The sequence below is a fragment of the Ursus arctos genome, unplaced genomic scaffold (genome assembly GCF_023065955.2).
Source record: "Ursus arctos isolate Adak ecotype North America unplaced genomic scaffold, UrsArc2.0 scaffold_23, whole genome shotgun sequence".
Taxonomy (NCBI): Eukaryota; Metazoa; Chordata; class Mammalia; order Carnivora; family Ursidae; genus Ursus; species Ursus arctos.
The window spans coordinates 7812420-7833004 of NW_026622908.1; the positions used below are offsets into that span (position 1 = coordinate 7812420).

At 50.6% G+C, this 20585-nt stretch overlaps 1 protein-coding gene across 1 annotated transcript in view; it reads right to left on the reverse strand.

Moving 5' to 3' along the window:
* ABCC8 (ATP binding cassette subfamily C member 8) overlaps nt 1-7131 on the reverse strand; it is a 73237-nt gene extending 66106 nt beyond the window's left edge. The window contains exons 1-3 of the mRNA XM_044379811.2: nt 6984-7131; nt 5597-5738; nt 1174-1295 (exon numbers count right to left, since the gene is read on the reverse strand). Coding sequence (XP_044235746.1) covers nt 1174-1295; nt 5597-5738; nt 6984-7131 — 412 coding nt within the window. The remainder of the gene's footprint in view (nt 1-1173; nt 1296-5596; nt 5739-6983) is intronic.
* Nucleotides 7132-20585: the final 13454 nt, after the last annotated feature.

Consider the following 20585-nt stretch of genomic DNA (forward strand, 5'->3'; position numbering starts at 1 on the left):
GTTGGGGAGACTAGTGTAAAACACTTACCCTCTGGGTCTTAGTTTCCTATTGTGTAAAGGACATAGGTGTGATATCGAACTCATAATGTTGTTGTAAGGATTAAAGGAGTTAATATGTGTAAAATGCTTAGGGGCATGCCTGACACATAGCAAGTGTTAAACGGATGCTTGCTGTTGTTCTTTATGACCTCTCTGAGTTCAGTGTCCACATCTGTAGGATGGGGATAGCAATGGTCCCAATGTGGAGATTGTGGAGATCCAGGGAGATAGTGCACGCGAGGAGCTTAGCACCACGCCTGGCACACACTACGTGCTCAGTAAACATCAACGTTCATTGCTGTTGTTTCTGCCTGGACCCCAGCCACACAGGGTCAGGAGGTCTAAGTAGCCACTCCTTTTTGAATCTTTCTAAATGCTCACAAATTACAGGCTCTAGTCCTGGGGTCTTTCTCTTCTCTCTCCAGGCGACCTCAGCCAGGCTCAAGCTTTCGATGCCACCTATAAGCCCCTGACCTCTGAATGTCTGTCTCCAGTCCTGACCTCCCCCATGTGCCTGACTCATTTCTCTAACTGCCCACTTGACACTTGAGTTGGTTGTCTCAAATTCCACATGTCCCAACCCACCTCCCCACCGCCAACTCCCCAAATCCCGACCCATGCTCCTTTGCCATGTCCATTATTACTACCACTCTCTGCCCAGGCACTCACACCCAAAGCCTAGGCATCTTCCCTGTTCCTCTGCTGGCTCCTGACTTCATCTCCTACCATCCTTCCCCTTTCTTGGCTTTGCCCACACTGGCCTATTTGCCAAATTCGTTCCTACCAGAAGGCCTTTGCACTTGCTGTTCCAAAGCATGGAAAATTCTTCACTGAAATAAACGCACGCTCACTCTGAGATCTTCCTGACCACCCTCTATAGATAGCGACTTTGCCATCACTCTCAAAGCCTTGACCGGCTTTATTTTCTTTATAACATCTTTTCTACCTATTTGTTTATTCACTGTCTTTGCTTGCTGGTGTTCTCCCACCAGAAGGCAGGGATTTTTTTCTTCCCCACTTCTGAACCTCTAGCTACCTAGAACAGTGTCTGGAACACAGTAAATGCTCAGTAAACCTTATCCGGAGGAATGAATGAGGGTAACTATCCCTCTCCTACCCCTCCCACGCCCCTACCTATCAGCAGCTTGGGGAAGTTGGAGGTCTCGATGTTGTGATAGTAGACCACGGAGGTGACAGCGGCCATGAACGCCATCCCAGCTGGCATGTACAGGTGGAGATGGCGGGATTCGGTCACCCTGAGATGGGGGAGAGGGAGAGAGAAAGAGAGAGAGATTGGAGGTAGATGTGCCAAGTCCCCTAACAGAACAGCCCAGGCCCCGTGCGTAGGGCTCAGCACACAGTAGGGCCTCTGGATCACATGCACAACATACCGCAAGCATGCCCACTAGTTAGGGGTCCAGGAGTCCACACGATGATGTGATGTGGGCTCAGTGTCCAGACTTTGGAACTCACGGCCTTCTCTTCTGGGTTCGTGCTTACAGAACCCGACATGGGGAAGCCGGCCTTGGCAGTCTCAGCTGCAGAGCCTCCACCCTGGGACCACCTCTCTGGGAGTGAACACCGCTGGGTTTCTGTCCCTGGGGTCCCTTGAGCAGTACAGGGGCCTGCCCACCACAACTCTCTCAGTGACAGCCTCACTTCCCATGAGCAGTGTAAGTCAGCCCTGGCACCTGGCCCCAGGTGGTGTAATGACAGCACTGGTAATCAATATTTATTGAGCATTTACCCTGTGCCAGGCACTGTTCTAAGCATGTGATATATAGGAACTCACTTAATCTTCATGAAATCCCATGAAGTTGGTACTCTTAGTCTCCTCATTTATAGTTTCCTACAGAAAACAAAACTCACATTGCTCGGACTGGGACCAAAGGTCCAGGTGATATGGCCTCAAACCACTTTTTCAGCACTGCCCAGCCTTCTCTTCCTGCTGAAGCCATTTTGGGACCCCCTCCATTCGCAGAAGGCCCCCCTCCAATCTCCCGCCTCAGGGATGTCCTTGCTTGCATCGCTCCTTCTATCCAGCATGCCAAGCATCCCTGCCCTGGGGCGTCCCTCAAGGAGCTGGCAGTAAGGAGGGGCAGCCATGCTTGAGCTAACTGTCTAACTAGGCTTCAAAGGAGGTGATATTGCAGATGGACCGAAGGCTGGGGGCACAAGGAGCAGGTAGGCAACTAAGGAAAACTGCACAGGGGAGGTGGCACCAGGCCGGACTTTGAAGGGTGAACAAAAGTTCAACAGAGAAGGAGGGAGGACATGGGGAGAGCCATGTGGGGGCCCTAGCATATAGGTGTAGAGGCATTACGGGCTGTTTATCAGATAACATGTTCCCCTTCTGATTTGCTAAGAGAATAAGTTTGTTCTAGCAGCAATGTGCCCAGCCCTAGGGAATGATGGTGATTGGTTCAAGCAGCCGTGCAATTCCACACCCCTTTGCCAGTGACTGATCTAAGGGTGCCCATATAATTCAATTCTGGCCAATGAGATGCAAAGGAAAGCCTGCAGAGGATGATATCCTGCATAAAGAAGAGGCATGTGGGAGCATGTCTTCTTTGCCCTTGCCTTCCTTCCTAAGTGATACCTGGAGCTAGGCAGCCATCTTGCAACCATGGGGAAAGATACGGCAGACACACAGAAAGATGGGAAGAGGCTGGGTCCCTGATGACATCACTAAGTCCCCAAACCAACTAGAGAGGCAACCTCTAAATTTCTTGTTAAATGAGACCGTAAATGATGATATTCTTTGAACCTTAATTGGTGGATATTCTCAGCAAAAGACTTATACAGGAGGTGCAAGGCAATCAGTCACTAGTGGGGGTCACTGGGAGCAGCCAACACCCTGTGTGGGGGTCTTCAAAACTCCTGTCTTTGTAATCCTTGAAGTAAGTTTTTTAAAAACTCTATACTCCCTCACACATTTTTAAGTGACATCTTAAATATTATATCATAAGTCTGAATAAATTCATGTTTTGCAATAGGAGGTAGAAATGATAAACATTTGATATAATTAAATAAGATGAAGAATAACCAGAATTGAAATAAATATTTCATGACATGACTTAACAAAATAGACCTCAGATGTTTTACGGAATAATATGCACTAAATTAGGTTAGATATTAGGTAAAAGTTTTAGGTACGGGCTTTTTCCAGTGTATGGTGATCTAGGAAAACATTCTAGTTACATTGCTAAAAACAGTGTTTCCTCTCTAACTTGTACTGCTTTGGTTGTTCTAAATTCAGAGCATCACACAAAAATAATACCCAAAGGAAGAGAGGAAACCTATAAATTTTAAGATGCCTTAATCACTAAATGAGGCTTATCCTAAACCAGGCTAGAGTTTGAAGACCACTGCTTTAACTAGCCCCCACTGCCTCCTGCCCTTACACTTCCAAGTAGGTCTGCGCACCCAGGCCAGGGAGGGCTGGGGGTGCCAAAGGGCAGGTGCCTTCTCTTCCTGTCTGCTCCCTTCCTATGCCCTTTCTTCATTCTTGCCTGCCCAGGGGTGTGTCCCTGCAGATGGAGGCCAACAAAGACCAGGTGACAAGTGTCCAGTTCAAGAGCCAACCTCCCTGCTGGGGAGGAAATTGCAGTCGGCACTGAGCTGGGGGAGATATGGGATACAGTTGCAGCCCCCTCCCCAGGAGGGAGTCCCTGACCTGATTCATTCCAGTCTCCCACGTTCTGGGAATGTTCTATCTGCCCAGGGCTCTGCCATTCTTTTTCTGCACCCCGTCTGTGCTCTAATTTCATCCTCCATGGCCCTGTGAAGCGGGCAAGGCACGGATGATGATGAGATCACTTCACAGGTAGAGAAAGTAAGGCCCAGAAAGCCTGAGTGGCTGGTCCAAAGTCCTAGAGCTGGTAGGCAGCAGAAGCCCAGCAGATGAGCCAGCTCTACCTTCTCCACGGCAGGGTGTTTTCCTCTCTGCCACCCCACTAATTCTAACTCAGGGAGAATTTCTGGCCTAAGGACTCCTAGACACCCTTTCCCTTTTGAGCGTTTGTGCTGCTTTAGGGAAGGGGTGTCCAGATGGGGGTGGGAGGTGGACTTGTCACCTGCTGTTATGTGGCGGCATGCACTCTGGTTTTCTTGCTGGTCTGGGGGACTTGGATAAGCAGCAGGAGCCCCAAGCAAGCAGTTGTTGCAGAGATTACTGCTGGAGCAGCAAGCAGGGACACTGGCGGTGGGAGGCTGAGGTAGTGTGTGTGGGCGGGGGGGATCCCATCCCCCTCTGGCCAGCTGGCGGGAGTGGAATCTGGGCATAGTCTGATTCCTGCTCAGAGTGGCTGGATCTCGGATATGTTAGCCAAATGCCCTCCACCCTCCCCACCCCCTCACCCAGGCAGTCACTGAGCCTTCCTCCGTGAGATGGCGGCTTTGTCTCCTCGTCCTCCGCACCTCCACTGCTGACACGTCGTTTCCGGCTGCAGTTATCTCTCACCTAGACTACTGCAATCAGCTCCTAAGTGCTGTTTCTACCTCCTGCCTCTGCCTGCCTCCAGCCTGCCCTGGACACCCCGTCATGCTGCACAGACCATGGGTCTCTTCTGTTCCAAACTGCGGACAAAATCCAACCCAGACACAGTCTGGCATTCGAAGCCCTTCTAGAGATGCCCCCAACCCCATCTACAGGTCCCCCATCACTCCCCTGCATGTGTTTCATGCTCTAGCCCCCAGGAACCGTCCCCACTCCAACCTGCTTTCCTTCCCGTGCCTTTATTCCTCCTCCCTCCTGCCTTCCTGGCCCTCCCTCTCTGGACACCTCCTCTGCTGTCAGAACCCTTGTCATCCATCCAGACTCAGCTCAGAAGCCCCCTCAACCATGAAGCTTGGCCAGCCCTGCCTTCCTATCTCCCCCCACCAGAGTTCTTGCTTGGACCATTATTTCACGTATGCTCTTACAGAGCCAATAAATGTCTATGGAGCTTTGTTGTGTGCCTTGTGCTATAAAGACAAAGATGAATAAAACCCAACTCTGAGGCCTTTCTCACTCAGGGGGAGAGAGTTTTGTAAATAAACGTAAACTTTAAATACGGTATGATGTGTGCGGTGGCAGGGGTGTGAAAAGTGTGCTGTGAGGCCCAGAGGAAAGATGGGTGAGGGGAGGCCTTGGCAATGAGGCTAGAGACGGTGGGGGGGGGGGGGGGCTGACTGTGAGGACCCCAGATGCCAGGCTGAGTACCTGGGACCCTGAAAACAACTGGGAACCAAGGAAAGGTCTTAAGCAAGAGTGGTTTTTATTCTTTCCAAGAAGGTAACTCCCGGAGCTGGGGCACCCTAAGAAGTTCTAGGATTGTTTCACTGGGTCTTGGCATGAGATCCGTATTCCCTCTGCCCTGCTGCACTGAGGCCAGGGCCCGGGTCTCACCTGCGTCCAGCACCGAGCACAGACAGCCTGGCACACGGGACATGCTGGGTCAACAGTTGCTGGATTTACGAGCAAACATTACTGCTTCGTGGAACGCAGGTGAGCTGGGGTCTCCCCTGGCCTTCCAGGAAGCACCCTGGGGTCGACCGACCCTCCTGAGGCACTCACCCATCAGACAGGATGCCCTCGGCGATTTCACACACCAGGACAAAGAGCAGCATGAAGGTCAGGATCCAGCGCAGGTTGTGCCCAGGGAAGTGGAGCCACGTGCTGTGGTGAATGTGCACCTTGGAGCTTTGGCTGCCCCATCCTGCAACGAGACACAGGAAGAGGGGGATGCTTGGCTCTCCAGGAAGGGGTGCATGAACCCCAGGAGGGTGCTTAGGTATAGGGTCCACCGTGGGGAGTGTAGCCATTTGTACGCCTGTGCATGAGAACTCCTGGGTCTGGTGCCTGCGACCCAAGTGTCCAAGCTTGAAGCCTGGAACCATCCAGGCCCACCTACGCAAGTACTCACTTTCTACGCAGACCTCTCGTGCAACAAATTATCGTGTGAGTAAACCATTTGTTTGAGAACAGAAGTGGAAATATTGGTACAATTTTTGATACACATATAAGCATAAGTTACACAGGCTTCCTCCCAATTTCTAATTGTTTATCCTTGCCAGTAACTACTAGCATCTCTGCCTGGGCAGCGTCCTTCCCCTTTTAATTTTGTGACAATCTTTCCTTTCTTCCCAAAAGCTGAATAAGAATTTTAAAATCTGTTGTTGTTTTTTTTCTTAATTAGAGTGAATTAACAAGTTTTGCAGAGCCAGGGACCACCCTATGAGTTGACAGAGCTCTAGCCAGCTTGGAAGACGCAAGGTCTGAAAGACAGATGAGGGGACCCCAGGGAAGAGGCATGTCGGATGGTCCTGACAGGGGTGCCCAACTTTGCAGACGGCTTTCAGGCGGGGACGCTGACCCAGGTGGGGTAGCAGAGGAAGGGGACCAAGGCCCTAGTTCCCGCCTCTCCTCGCCCAGGGCGCGCGGGACGTGAGGAGCTACTGACCATTGTCTGGCTCAGCCCCGGGAAACACAGGGGTGCACGGGGCCTCCGTCCCGGCTTCTGAGGCCAGGCTGCGCTCCTCCTGGGCCCAGCTTCTGCTGACAGGAAGGGTGCCTTGGGGGAAGGGTGTCCTGGCTCCCTACACAGCACTCCTGGGGGTACAGCCCGAGACCCTCCCGACCTTTCCAGCGCCTGCAGAAACCTGCCCTTTTCCGGTTCTCCATTTCAGCTTTGGCTCTGCGGTAGAAAACTTGCGGGTTCCCTGGGTCCGGAGCGTCCGCTGTGTTTGGTGTGGGTTCGGGGGCACCTCGGGGTGAGGGGATGGGCGGGGGTGCGAGTGCGGGGACCGCGGGGTAGAACACAGAGCAGGGGACCCCGGGAGGGAGGCGAGCGGCGGTCGCGGGGCCGGAGGGGGACAGCGAGCAGGGCGGCGCGCGGCGCCTCCTCTTCCTCCTCCCTCCCCGCCTGTGCCCTCCCCTCCTCCCCCGCTCCCGGCGCGCTCACCGATGAAGAGGATGGGGAAAGTGATGAAGAGCAGGAAGACGTGCGGCACCACGTTGAGCGCGTCCACGAAGCAACCGTTGTTGAGGACGCCCTGGTCCACCCGGTAGGCGGCCGAGTGGTTCTCGCTGCCGCAGAAGGCCAAGGGCATGGCGGCGCGGGCGCGGGCGCGGGCTCGGGCTGCGGCTGCGGCTGCGGCTGCGGCTGGCTCCACGCGCCTCCCGCGCCTCTGTCCCTCGCCGCTCGGCGCCAGGCCCGGCAGTCAGGCCCCCGCCCCACCCCCGCGGCCCCGCCCCGCCCCGCCGGCGCTCCCGCTCCCCCCACACCCCGCCCTCGCTCCACTACCTGCCCGGACCGGGGGGGGGGGGGGGCGGCCGGGAGCCGGAGGGGCAGGGCCGCGCCGGGCCCCCTCGTTCCAGCTGTGGCGGCCCGCGCGCCCAGCTGTGCTTGGGGGTGCTTTGAGTGCCCCGCTGAGCGCGTGTGCTGGAGGAGAGACGGAAGGCAGACTGGGTGGGTGGGCATGCTCGAGTCTGCGTGGGAGGCGGTGGACAGAAGACAGGAGGGTCCGAGTGGGTCCCGATCTGGAGGGCGAGCTCACTGCCTCGGGGCGGAGAAGTGGGCTCCCCTTGGCTTGGCGAGGGTGGGTGTCGTTAGATCAGAGGGTCCTAGTGCGGGCAGAGTGGAGCAAGCCCTCACCCCACATGGATAAGAAAAGCAGTGAAGATCATTCCCTTGGGGAACACTTGGCATATTTTTCAAAAGTGGTCCCACGCGCGGAGCGCTCATAGGTGCTTTGCGGTGTATCCAGCGCTTTCACAAAGGGGATCTCTCAACACTCCCGCTAAGTACAGGTTTTAATTTCTCCCGTATTTCTGATGAGGCAGTCGAGGCTCAGGGAGGTTACCTGACTGATTCAAGGTCTCACCGCCAACAAGTGGGGAAGCATAACTGAACACAACTCCTCAGATCCCCTCTTTCACCCCCCACCCAATTCCCTCAGGCATGCCTCTAATACATTCGAACATTCCAGCGACCCATTCCAGCTGAATGGGTAGAATGGGTCCCTTCCCAAGGCTGAAAAAGAGGCACTTAGGGAATTAAATCCAGGAAAAGCAATGGGAGGCAGCCAGGAGGGGTGGAAAAAGAGAACACCACCCTCAGCTGTATTCTTAATCTGATACCAACAGGATTGAGGAGTGGAAGGACCTGATGGAATTATAAAGATAATGTAATGAACTCTTACACCTTTGGAGACATTCTCACAGGTCCCTGGCCAAGAAAAAAAAGTTTACATCCGAAGAAAGAAGGGAAAACGGGATTTTAGAAGAATGCCTTGAGTTAGGGATATAGAGAATAAATACACATGTTCTCAGGAGGGATAGGGGGACACCAAGGGAAGCTCTTTTCTGCCCATTTCCCTAGGAGCTTCTCAGAGCCTGTTCTGAGGCTGCTTTGAGGCTCCTAGCCTTTACAGGATGCTGTCAGGCAAGGTCTCAGCTCTGCCTCAGGTTCTGGGAGAGGGGAGAGCAGAACCAGGCACTCTGGCAAAGGACAGGTGGGGTTGGGTGAACAGCCTGGGGAGAGCGGAGCTCAGGGTCCGAAGGCCTCTTTTAGTCTCTGACTCCGGAATGTCTTTGAAGCCGCAAGATGTTTCCTCCAGTATCCGCCAAAATAGTGAAAACGTGGCGGCAGTGAATTGTCCAGCACCAGCGGCGGGAGTTAATCCATCTGGGTGATACAGCCTCTGCAAAGGTGATTGCTGAATCCGTGTAGACAAGTGGGAAAAAGTTATGAGATAATGTCAGGTGAAAAACGAGGAAACAAAATTGTGTGTTTGCTGTGATTATAGCCCCATGAAATATGTATGTTCGAAGGCAAGTCTGCAGGGGGCGCTCAGAAACGGAACCGGCTGCGGCCGCGGAGCAGAGCGCGGGGTGCGAGAGCCACCGCCGCCGAGTAGGTACCACTGTTCTTACCATCCATCCTCTTTCTGTAAGAACGAGACGACCGCGGCTCAGAGAGATGAGAGGATGTGCCCACGGTCCCCTAATACGATTTTTCTTTTTAAGTTTTGTTGTTGTTCCAAGTTTTTTCTTCAGACTTTCCGCGAGGCTGCCATTTTATTTTTGTAGCAGCAATTTCAGTTTTCACACTTTCAGGAATGCTATTTTTCCTCCTAGTGGTGATAATCTATGTATTTTAAAAGAAAAGTCCCCAATCCTGGCTCTACCACTACGAGTTTGTGTGATGTGGGACAAGTTATTATTCTGGGCATCAAGTTCCTCCTTCCTAAATGAGGAAGATAATCATACACACCCCAGAGGAGTGAAATGAAATCCGAGGTATCAATATGCCTTGTAAACCAGGAAGATAGTCCAGGCACTTCATTCTCTGGGGGCCCACACCTGGGACACCCTTAGTCACTGCAGCTCATCTAATGGTGTCTCCTTTCCTTGACATTCAGCTTGGCCCAACCCACGCACTTTGCTCTTCCAGGACATTTGACATAAACAAAAGGCCAGGTTCAGCCCAAGCTGGACCCACGTGTAAAGGACTTAAGGGACCATCAGCTGGGACTAAGAGTGTGAGGTCTGGAGACTGGAGGGAGCACCATGTTTGCTATCTCTAGTGCAAACCTGCCATGTGACTGTGACCAAATTCCAACATTCCTATACCTAGCTTTATAGAGAGGATACTCATTACACTGCCCACCATGTGGGTGCTAGAGTTATTTTGGAAAGTGTGGAGTCAGGTGCACAAGGAGGCATGGAAGGACTTCTGCTGTAGCACGTATTATAATCTTGGAAACAATTCAAATGTTCATCAGTAGTGGGCTGGTTAAAACAAACCCAACAAAAAACACGGTAATATCCATACTGTGGAATAATGAGATAGGACGGAGAATAAAGTAGGGTTATATATCCTGACATGGAAAGATGTCCAAGGCATAGATACGGAGCAGCCTGTGTAGCATGAAACCATTTATTTCTACAACAGGAGACACAGAGCTACACGTGTCTCTGTGGGGAGGCGCTGGGTCTCATGCTTTCCCACTTTGGACAAGCCAGCATGCTTCTGATGCAGGGGACCAGAAGAGGGGCAGGCACCAAAAGCTAGCTCCAAGCAAAGGTATTCCCCCTTTGAGAATTCTCAGCCTTCCTCCGGCAACATGGAAAACCTGGGATGGCTCTCAGAGACCTGGATTCTTGCGCCCACGAGTCTACTGGGTGGGTGTGGCCGCAGGCAGGGCTCCTCCCTTCCTTTGTGCAGGGAAAGGGTTGGAGCAAACCTTCAGAAAAACTCCCTTCTGGCCCCATGTTGTTCAGGCTTTAGTGCTCTGCCTTTTTTTTTTTTTTTTTTTTTAGATTTATTTATTTATTTGAGAGAGAGAGAGCAGGGGGAGGGGCAGAAGGAGAGGGAGACAACAGATTCCAGGCTGAGATTGGAGCCTGAGGTGGGGCTTGATCCCAGGACCCTGAAATCCTGACCTGAGCGGAAATCAAAAGTTGGGGGCTTAACTGACTGAGCCACCCAGGTGCTCCTGTGCTCTGTCTTTATCTGGCTAGCCAGGTGTGTCAGTGACCATGGCAGAGGGGGTCATCAGGATGATAACGGTGACATAATAGAGTGGGGTGGTAGTTCAAGAAATTAACCCTTTTAATAACCCCAATCAACAGTGAGCTGATTAAAAACAAACAAAAACAAAAATTATGGTATCATCCATACTATGCAACAAGTATGGAGAATAAAGTCGGCGTATCTGTATAGACCCGAGAAGATGCCTTCTCCACTAGCCGCCCCCCCCCCCACTTCAGGCAGGTGACTGTGAAACTGGGGCCAAGTGGAAAGCAGACGATTGCTGTGTCAAAGCCTGTGTCCAGGGGGAGCTTAGAAGACTGTAAAATCACTAAAAAGAAAGAATTGAATTATAGACAAACTGTGATGGCTGGAACCTGGAAGGGAAAGTTCATGTTCCCTTTTCGGTCTACACCCTGCTCTATTGTCAAGAGGAGGGAAGGGGAGGGAGTTCTCGAGAACAAACCTGTGCCCACTCTCCCTGCCTGCCTGCTGTGCCTGTGTGTACTGGGCAGGGCAGGAGGTGGGGAAGGTACCCAGCAAGGGAAAGGCTGTGTGTAGGTTGTGCCAGAAAATCCACACCAGGACTATTTTGAAGAGAAGTTCCCTTGCCCCAGGGCCGGGCCACCTGAGTGACAGAGGCCTTGGAACCTCAGCTGTACTGGCATGGGTGTTTGCTGCAGAAACTGGATGGAGCCTCCCCAAGTCTCTTGGCACCACATAACTGGGGAGGTGTGGAAGAAACTTCAAGAAAGCCCCATGTTAACATTTTCTGCCCGCCTGGTGGAGCGGGGGCTTGAAATAGAAATTCAATCAAGTTCTTGTTCTTGCCCACTGAAGGTTTGGTCCAGGATCACGCTCAGTATAGTAGCTTAACCCAGAAGGGTGAGTCCACGCATGGCCTGGTTACTCTATATCCTTGAGGCCACTTGGAGTCAAACTTACTCTCTCATTGCAACCCCGAAAAGGCCCAGCTCCCCAACGCACGAGTAGAAGTGGAGGCTTTACTGGACTCTCCATGGGGAGAGGGAAAGACATGATTCTCATGCCTCACAGAAGGAACTTAGTGAAATTCCATCATTTCTTTACCCTCAAAGGTCTGGTCGCTTTTGTACATCTTATGTCTCCTCTTCCTTTCTTTCACACAGCCTTTCCGAAAAAACATGCTCCTCATTTCTTCCAGAACAATTCAGCATTTGCCTGCAGCTTGCATACACACTCAGCGTTTCTCAGGCATGCCTCATTTCCCTTCCTAAACTGCTGACCATCCTCAAACCTGCTGTCTTTCCGGACAGATGGCGTCGGGGGCAGGGGGAATAGGGAAAGAGAATAAGATTGTCTCCCTTTTGTTTCACCAACATTTGTTGAGAATGCGTAGTAATTGCCACACACTTCACCTGTTTTAAATCACAGAGTAACTGCCAGCAGTTACCATTAGCAGAGAAAACGGAGGCTCGGAAGATTTTCCCCCAAGATCACATAGCTGGGAATTGGTAGAGAAAGGATTCAAATCCAGTTATGCTCGGCTCCAAAGAGTGTGCTGTTAACCACTTCCCAAAGGGATGCTGGGGCTCCTGAGGATTCTTCTGTCCCTGAGAATTTATCTCCTGAGGAGGGAGTGCAGACCCCAAAGGACTGACCTTTGGGGAGTCCTCCCTGCCCATCTGCACATTCTGCCTTTTCTCTGTGTTAGAGACCAGAGGAACGGCCCCGTCATAGCATCAGTCACTGGCATCGAATGGGAGGACTTGAGAGCCCGGGGCCCTGTGGACTGGGGCCTCTTCCTGTGGGTGAAGGGGGCACACAAATGACCCTGCAGAGATTTGCTTTGGTCAACTTCCATTAACGACAAACGGGAATGACTGCATGTGAGCCGCACAGGGACCCCATAAGGTGTGCTGGCCTGCTCCTGTCCCCACCCGAGGCCACCCTGCGCACAACCTTCGTCTGGGTTCAAACAAAATGGAGGCCTCTTTCTGGCACAGGCTGGCCCTCTGACAGGTGCCCCTGGCAGGCACAGCAGGCTTCAGCTGCCTGGGCCTGAGGGCCCTGCCAGAGCTGGGGCTGAGGCCAGGTGAGGTGGGTGCCGCTGGACAAACTGTTGTAGCTTCCTCCCCTCCCCCCAGAAAGATCTCAGCTCCTGTCCCCTGAGCAGCGGCTCCTGGACCCGGACTCCGTGCTGGGGAAGTTCAGGTCCCAGCTTACCCCTGACCAGGCCTGAGCAGAGGCAAGCCATCCTCCCTGACCCTCAACTGTAAGGAGGAAGAATAATCCCCCCTCGTGGATCACATGTGTGAGAAAGCCTAGCACACTACCCCCCATGGCAGGCTCTTCCATTTTCAGATCAGCAGATCCCAAGACACTGATTTCTTCCCCCCTTCCCCCCATCCCAGTTTTATTGCGGTTTAATTGACATATAACATCATATACATTAAAGATACAACATAATGATTATATATATATATACATATATATATAAATGATTACTATATAGGTTCAGTTAACACCCATTACCTCACATATTTATAATTTTTTTCCTTGTGATGAGAATTTTTAGGACCTACTCTCCCAGCAACTTTCAGATATGTAATAGAGTATTGTCACCTACAGTCATTATGCTATACGTTACATCTCCCAAACTAATTTTTCTTAGAACTGGCAGTTTGTACCTTTTGACCCCCTTCACCCACTTCCCCCACCCCCCACCCCATCCCCTACCTCTGGGGACCCCCCATGTGTTCTCTGTTTCTGAATTCAGCTTTTTAAGATACCACGTGTAAGTGAGGTCATACAGTACTTGCCTTTCTTTGACTTATTTAATTTAGTTTGATGTCTTCAAGTTTCATCCAGGTTGTCACAAGGGGCAGGATTTCCTTCTTTTTATATTCCATTGTGTGTATAGACCACATTTTCTTTATCTATTCATATGCTGATGGGCACTTAGGTTGTTTCCATGTCTTGGCTATTGTAAATAATTCTTTTTTTTTTTTTTAAAGATTTTATTTATTTATTTGACAGAGACAGCCAGCGAGAGAGGGAACACAAGCAGGGGGAGTGGGAGAGGAAGAAGCAGGCTCCCAGCAGAAGAGCCTGATGTGGGGCTCGATCCCATAACGCTGGGATCACGCCCTGAGCCAAAGGCAGACGCTTAACCGCTGTGCCACCCAGGCGCCCCTATTGTAAATAATTCTGCAACACTTACTGATTTTTAATAATTGATTGAGTTCCTACCTAGAACTTAAGTGGGCCAGAACAAAGTGCCAAGCCCTTTATTGCATTAACTGGCTTGATCGTCATCTCCCCTTAAGGCAGGTGGTATATTTGTCATTACACAGGTGAGAATAAGGCAAAGAGGAAAACCCACTTGCACAAGGACCTCCAGCAAATTAGGTAGCGAACCCGGTTCCTACTTGGGGCATCCTGCTGAGAAATGAGTGAGTCGGGGGCAGGGGTGGGGTAAACGAGCAAGACGGAAAATGGTTTTGAAAGTGATCTAATTGGAAGGGGCTGTGAGTCAGCACATGGGGACTTGTCTGGCAGTGGTGTCTGCACAGCCAGTCCACGGGCCTTATTTAGACTTGGCTGCTTGAGCCTGTGCCTGCATTTAACATGTATGGGTGACTTCCTTGTGCGCAGGAGAAACTCAGCTCATCACTGGAAGTAAGTGTGGGGCATGCCTGTGACCGCGATTCCGTCAGAGAGGAGGGAAGAAGACCCTTCTCTCTGGTGCTTGGGCAGTGCAAGACCTCTCCATTCAAACAAGCGGAGACCTGGAGAGGAAGCCGGGTAGGGGGGACAGAGAGTTGGGGACAAGAGAGACAGACTCACAGCCGCTACCTAACATTTACGTGCTCTAGGGAAACATTGCTGAAGTACTCCCCTCAGCTCCACATAGTCAAAATCTATTTTTAGCTAAAATGAGTACATTAAAAATTCAAATTGGTAAATATGTTTCATTTTAAGCTTTTTGGATAATCAAGTGTGCCCTTGAGAAGGTAATCATTGAATGATGTGGGTGATCTGGGGCTTGGGCAAAGGAGAGAGTCTGGAGAAGTTTTGTTTAAGGAAAGTGAGCCCCGCGGCTTGGAGAGAAGCATCACCTTTTCCATCAGAGCTGGAGAATTCAAATCAAATTCTTCTGCTGGTCAGGCCCTTGGCGGGAGAGGGTTGGGGAGAGAGTGTTGAGGTGTTGCTTGCTCCCCTAATTAGGAGAAATAACCTGGCTCAAGAATGGATGCTCAGGTCTGTAACTGAGGCAACTAGCCAGTAAATTAGCAGACATTTATTAGATATCCATTGGCTGCCAGCTGGGTTCCCTTGTAACCCTGCAAAGTATTATTGAGTCCTTGGGAAACTGAGGCCCAGAGAGGCTAAGGGACTTGCCCCAGCTCACACAGCCAGTGCGATGCATAGCCTAGATTGAAATTTGGGTTCAGTTGGGTCTGGAACCCGTGTGCTTCCCGTACCAGAGGTTCTCAAAGTGTGGTCCCTGGACCAGTAGCATCACCTGGGAATTTGTTAGAAATCTACTAAATCTGAAATTCTGGAAGTAGAGTTTAGACGTCTATTTTGGCAAGTCTTATGTGATTCTGATGCACGCAACATTTGAGAACCATTGCTCTCTACCACCTTGTCTTCTGATAAAGAATAATAACAGATTGTCCCTCTCTTCAGGGGCCTACAATCTGGTTGGAAAACACAAGATGAACGCATGTATTAAAAAAAAGAAAGGTGACTGACCTTGGAGAGGTAGACTCCTGGAAGCTTTGGGGGAAAGGTGGTCTTGAGGGGTGGCCCAGCTTGTACAGGTGAAGAAGAGGGGAGACTGGCTGGGGAGGGATATCCGTGTGTAAAGTGGGGAGGCTGGAATACGACTTTACAGACGCCATGAGTGATCCAGGGGATAGGGCACATTGAGAAGCGTCATGGAAAACAAGGAGGACTGGATTGCTAGCGCTCTGGGATTTTCAGCTAAGGAGCTCCCCACATAGATTAAGCCCCTACAGAGAGCCACTCTTCATTTGACAACCCACAGTGAGGGAGCACCTGTTGTGTGTGCCCAGCACTGGGCAAAGGAAGCTAAACACAGGTTCTCTCACCCTCTGACTACCTGCTTCCCAGCTTTCAGCACTGGGCTCAAGTGTTACGTCCTTGCTAAAGACTTCCCTGAGCCTCCTCCAAGCTGGGCCACTTCAATGTCCCTCCCTTGGGTCTTTTGTACAGTCCCTGTCGCTGCCTTTACCACCCAGTGCTGTGAGGGTTCATTCAAGGTCTGTCTGCCCCACAGGCCTGGGGGCTGCTTGAGAGCTGAGACCGAGTCTTATGTAGCTTTGGTTCTAGCACAGAGCAGCTGTTCAGTCTCAATAAATATCTGATAAATGAATGAATGAGTGGACAAATGAGCGAACGAATCAATCGGTGGTAATGTTTACCCATGGACATAACAGCTGTGTGCTTGCTCGGCTAAGTGAAAAATTGATGTCTATAAATTGGACTCAACTTTCCCATTGACTTACGTTACATCATTGAAGTGCATTTTCTTTGTTTTTGACAGATTTTTCATTAATTTGTTGGTATATCTTTACTGAGCACATACTGTGTGCTAGGTGCCCTCCTCATTGCTGGAGATAACAGTAGTGAGTACAGGGCTGACACCAAACGAGCTCACTGTTCAATCTCTGGAGAGTTCCTAACAGCTTGCTAGTAAGTTTTTTGTTTTTTGTTTTCACCGTCACCCTTTTATGAGAGTGCGTTTAATCTCTTTTGGGCCGGAGATACATTTGAAAACCTGATAAAAGCTTTGGATCATTTCTTCAAAAGGAGATTCAAATGCCGGGGTTTATAACCTCTCCCTAAATCCATCCGTGCACCCTGAGTTAGCAACTGCAGGCCTGAGGTGGCTGCTGGAGGGGGTGTCTGTTGGACTGTGCTGAGGGTTTAGGGCCACATCAGGCAGAATTTTGCTCCATGGTATCTGTCAAGTGAATGATGAGGCCCGAACAGTGGAGTCTGCACTGACTCTCTGGTCTCGGGATCGTCCTTTGCCGAAGAAGATCCTGTGGGCAGAGTGACCAGCTCTGCAGCTCACAGGCAGAGAGGTGAAACTCGGCTTCCTCTGAGGTGACTGCCTTCCTTGCTTGTCCGTGACGCCAGCTGAGAACCTCTGTTGGTTGCCCACCTGTGACCAGCATGTGGACTGGGGGGAAACACAATTCCTTCAATTTCTCAGTGCTCTTATGAAATGCCCTGCCCTCCTGATACTTGCGAATGTATAAGAGATCAAGATGGAGAGCTCTTGTTTTCACTTTCCCCGGAAGTGCATTGCCTTTCACACACCCCGAGAATTAGGTCTGTAGCCATTTTTCCAGATAATCGCTCTCATCCAAAAGGATAATAAGATGTACCCAGCAATTCCACTTGTGGGCGTATGTCCAAAGTAATTGCAAGCGGAGTCTCAGACAGACATATGGACACCAATGTTCATAGCAGCGTTATTCACAGGAGCCAAACGTGGAAGCGACTCAAGTGTCCATCACGATGAACAGGTGAGCACAGCAGTATACCCACACAATGGAGCATTGTGTCCTTAAAAAGGAAGGACATGCTGACACATGCTACAGCATGGGTAAACCTTGAGAAAATTATTCTAAGTGAAATCAAAGACTAATACTGTAGGATTCCACTTATACAAGGCACCTAGGGTAGTGAAATTCACAGAGACGGAAAGTAGAATTGTGGTTGCCAAGGGCTGAAGGGAGGAGAGAGTGGGGTGTTGTTTAATGGGCCCAGAGATTCAGCCCTGCCAGACAGAAAGAGTTCTGGAAGTGGATAGTGGTAATGATTGCCCCATAATGTGTATGTGCTGAATCATTGAACCGTGCACTTTATTTTTTTTTTAAGATTTTATTTATTTATTCAACAGAGATAGAGACAGCCAGCGAGAGAGGGAACACAAGCAGGGGGAGTGGGAGAGGAAGAAGCAGGCTCCTAGCGGAGGAGCCTGATGTGGGGCTCGATCCCAGAACGCAGGGATCGCGCCCTGAGCTGAAGGCAGACGCTTAACCGCTGTGCCACCCAGGCGCCCCTGAACCGTGCACTTTAAACGACTAAGATGGTAAATTGTATGTTAAGTGTATTTTACCACAACTTTTAAAAAGGATAATGAAACTTCTCTGATCTCCCCAAGAGGCCCAAAAGGTTATAACCAGGACCGGGTTCCTAGGTTAAACCCCTAAGATGCCAGAAGACTAGAGCTCTATCTCCCTAGGTGTGTACATTCCAAAAGGGGAGGGTGAGAATCTACGATCCTTTCCATCGCTTCTCAAAGAAGTAAAGTTTTTCTCGCCTCCCTTTTCTGGAGGGCAAGGGGATGGTTGCCTCTCCTGTATATAAGTGGAAAAAATCCCTTGCTTTCCATCCCTTGCCTATAGAGTGACCCACCACCCATGTAGGAGATTTTTCCATCTGGTTTTCATCACGTGACCCTGGGGTAAGGTCTGGGACCAAGGGGAAGGGGGAAGGGACACAAACAGACTTTTCATTTACTGAAAGGTAATTGATAGGAAATCGGTCTCTGTTATAGAGTACCTCATGTGCACACTCAGGATAGAATGAATAAAGATGGCTATTGAAAACCCAACCTGTACGCACGCGCACACACACACACACACACACACACACACACTCAGCTGGGGGCCTGCTGGGGAGATCAGTGCTGCTTCGCTAGAGAGGGAAGTTGCATGGAGCACTGTCTGCATGTACATGCCTGGGGGGGCAGTTCTTCCCAGCTGCTGTGGTTGTAAGTGTGGGGGGCGCAGAAGCAGAGTAAGGAACAAAGAACCCACCTTTGGGGAGCCCCCACCTTTGGGGTGCCGCGGGCCCCAAGCTGCTCTTCTACAGCGTCTATGCCAGATTTTTAAAACGTTACGTTCATTTGGGATCTAAAAACTGTTTCTAAGCATCTTATCTATGTTCCTTTTGATTCTTATCACTTTTTGGAGTAGGTACTATTTATATCCCTTTTATCGTTGAAGAAAGGGAGGTAAGGCTGAAATAACACAGCTCTCACTTCTCCGGACGTTTGGGAAGCAAGGGTTGGAACTCCTGCTTCTTGGCCCTCAGGAGTTCTGTGGTCACAGCACTCTCTTCTTTTCCCCATTTCTTGTCCCCAGGTGGTGGCCAAGGAGCCAGGCCTGACAGCTGGGAGCTGGTGAGGGTTCCTCACATCACGGGAGGGTCCTGGCCTCTTGAATCACATGCTTCTCCTGGAGTAGATCACAGGGAGAGAGGGAGCTGGTGGAGGCCTTAGGGGCTACTGCTCTGTGCCTTCCCAGAGCTATTTCCCCTTCCTCTGTAACAGCAGCCCAATATTCCTTTCGGAATTCACTCTGCTTCACTCAGCGCCTGGGGTGCTGGTGGGACTCCATGGGTGGACATGGGACCCAGGCCTGGCCAGTCAGGGAAGACCTTACCACCAAGTCAAGCTGACCAGAGTGAAAGCTCAAGATTTAGCTGAGACTATTAGAATAAGCATACGCTTTTCTTACTGATGTATGAGCTGAAGAATATGTTTTGAATGCTGGAGGCCATCTTGGCATCACACGGGAAGAGCTCATCTGAGAATGTAGCCAACTAGAGGAGAGGAGAGACAAGAGGTGGCGTGATGGGTCATTTTATGAGTCAATTTGGTTAGGTCACAGCACCCAGTTATTTGGTCAAATATGCCTGGATGTTGCTGTATGGGAATTTTTTAGATGAAATTAACATTTAAATTAGTAGATTTTGTGTAAAGAAGATTATCCTCCATAATGTGGGTAGGCCTTGTCCAATCAGTTGAAGACCTTAATAGAGAAAGACTAATATCCATGAGGAAGAGGGAATTCTGCCTTCAGACTGCCTAGGGACTTGAGCTGCACCATCAACCCTTTCCTGGGTCTCCAGCCTGCTGGTCTACCCTGCAGATTTTGGACTTGCCAAGCCCCACAATCGTGTGCACCAATTCCTTCAAAAATCTCCCTCCTTATATCTCTCTTTCTACCTCCCACCTCCCCCTCTTTCTCTGGAGACCCCTGACAATTACAGATGGCCCAAGAGATTCCTGATGTCACTGCTTTAAACATTCGGTCCAGCCAGACATGACAGCAAGTACTCCTGGATTTTTCATTTAAGTGGTCCTCTTGAATTAGATTTCCATCACTTATAACCCAAAGGGTCCATCTCAAGAGGAGGCAGGAGCACACACTGACTGAGCTCTCCTTCCATGCCAGACCCAAAGTTCCTTTTATAGTCAACCTGGGCCTTGAAGGATGCATAGAAGTTCGTGGGCACGAGGAGGCCAGGGTGGAGTGAACACGTGCAAAGACATGGAGCAGTGATAGAGCGTGGAAGCCCGGGAATCCGGAGTTCAGTGTGGCTGCAGTGAAAGAAGTGATGGGCAAAAGGCTGGAGTGGAAACACTGTCAGGTAACATAGGACGTGAATGCCAGGCAGAGGAGTTTGGACTTTGTCCGGAGGACAGCGTGGAGAGCAGCGCAGAGTCTGAAGGAGAGCCAGGTTTTGGCTGGGTCACTCTGTGGTGTGAGGGACACAGTGAAACAGGGAGAAGATAGAGGCAGAGAGGAATGATTTTCTGGCTGGAGTTTTGCCTAATGCTCCTGAAATCGTCTTCTGTATGTCCTTTTTTTCTCATCGGGTGGGACAGCACGGTGGTTAGTGGTCCAGGCTTCTGCAGACAAGTCCGTAAGCTCCGCCATTTATGGTCTAAGTCTTGCTGCCTCAATGTCTTCAGTGAAGATTGTCTACCTTTTAGTAATGTCTTTTTTTTTTTTAAGATTTTATTTATTTATTTATCTGAGAGAGAGAGTGAGCGAGTGTAAGCAGGGGGAGGGGCAGAAAGAGAATTTTTAGCAGACTGCTTAGCCCGGAGCCCGACACGGGGCTCGATCTCACAACCCTGAGATCATGACCTCGTGACCTGAGCCAAAATCAAGAGCTAGACGCTTAACTGACTGAGCCACGCAGGCGCCCCAG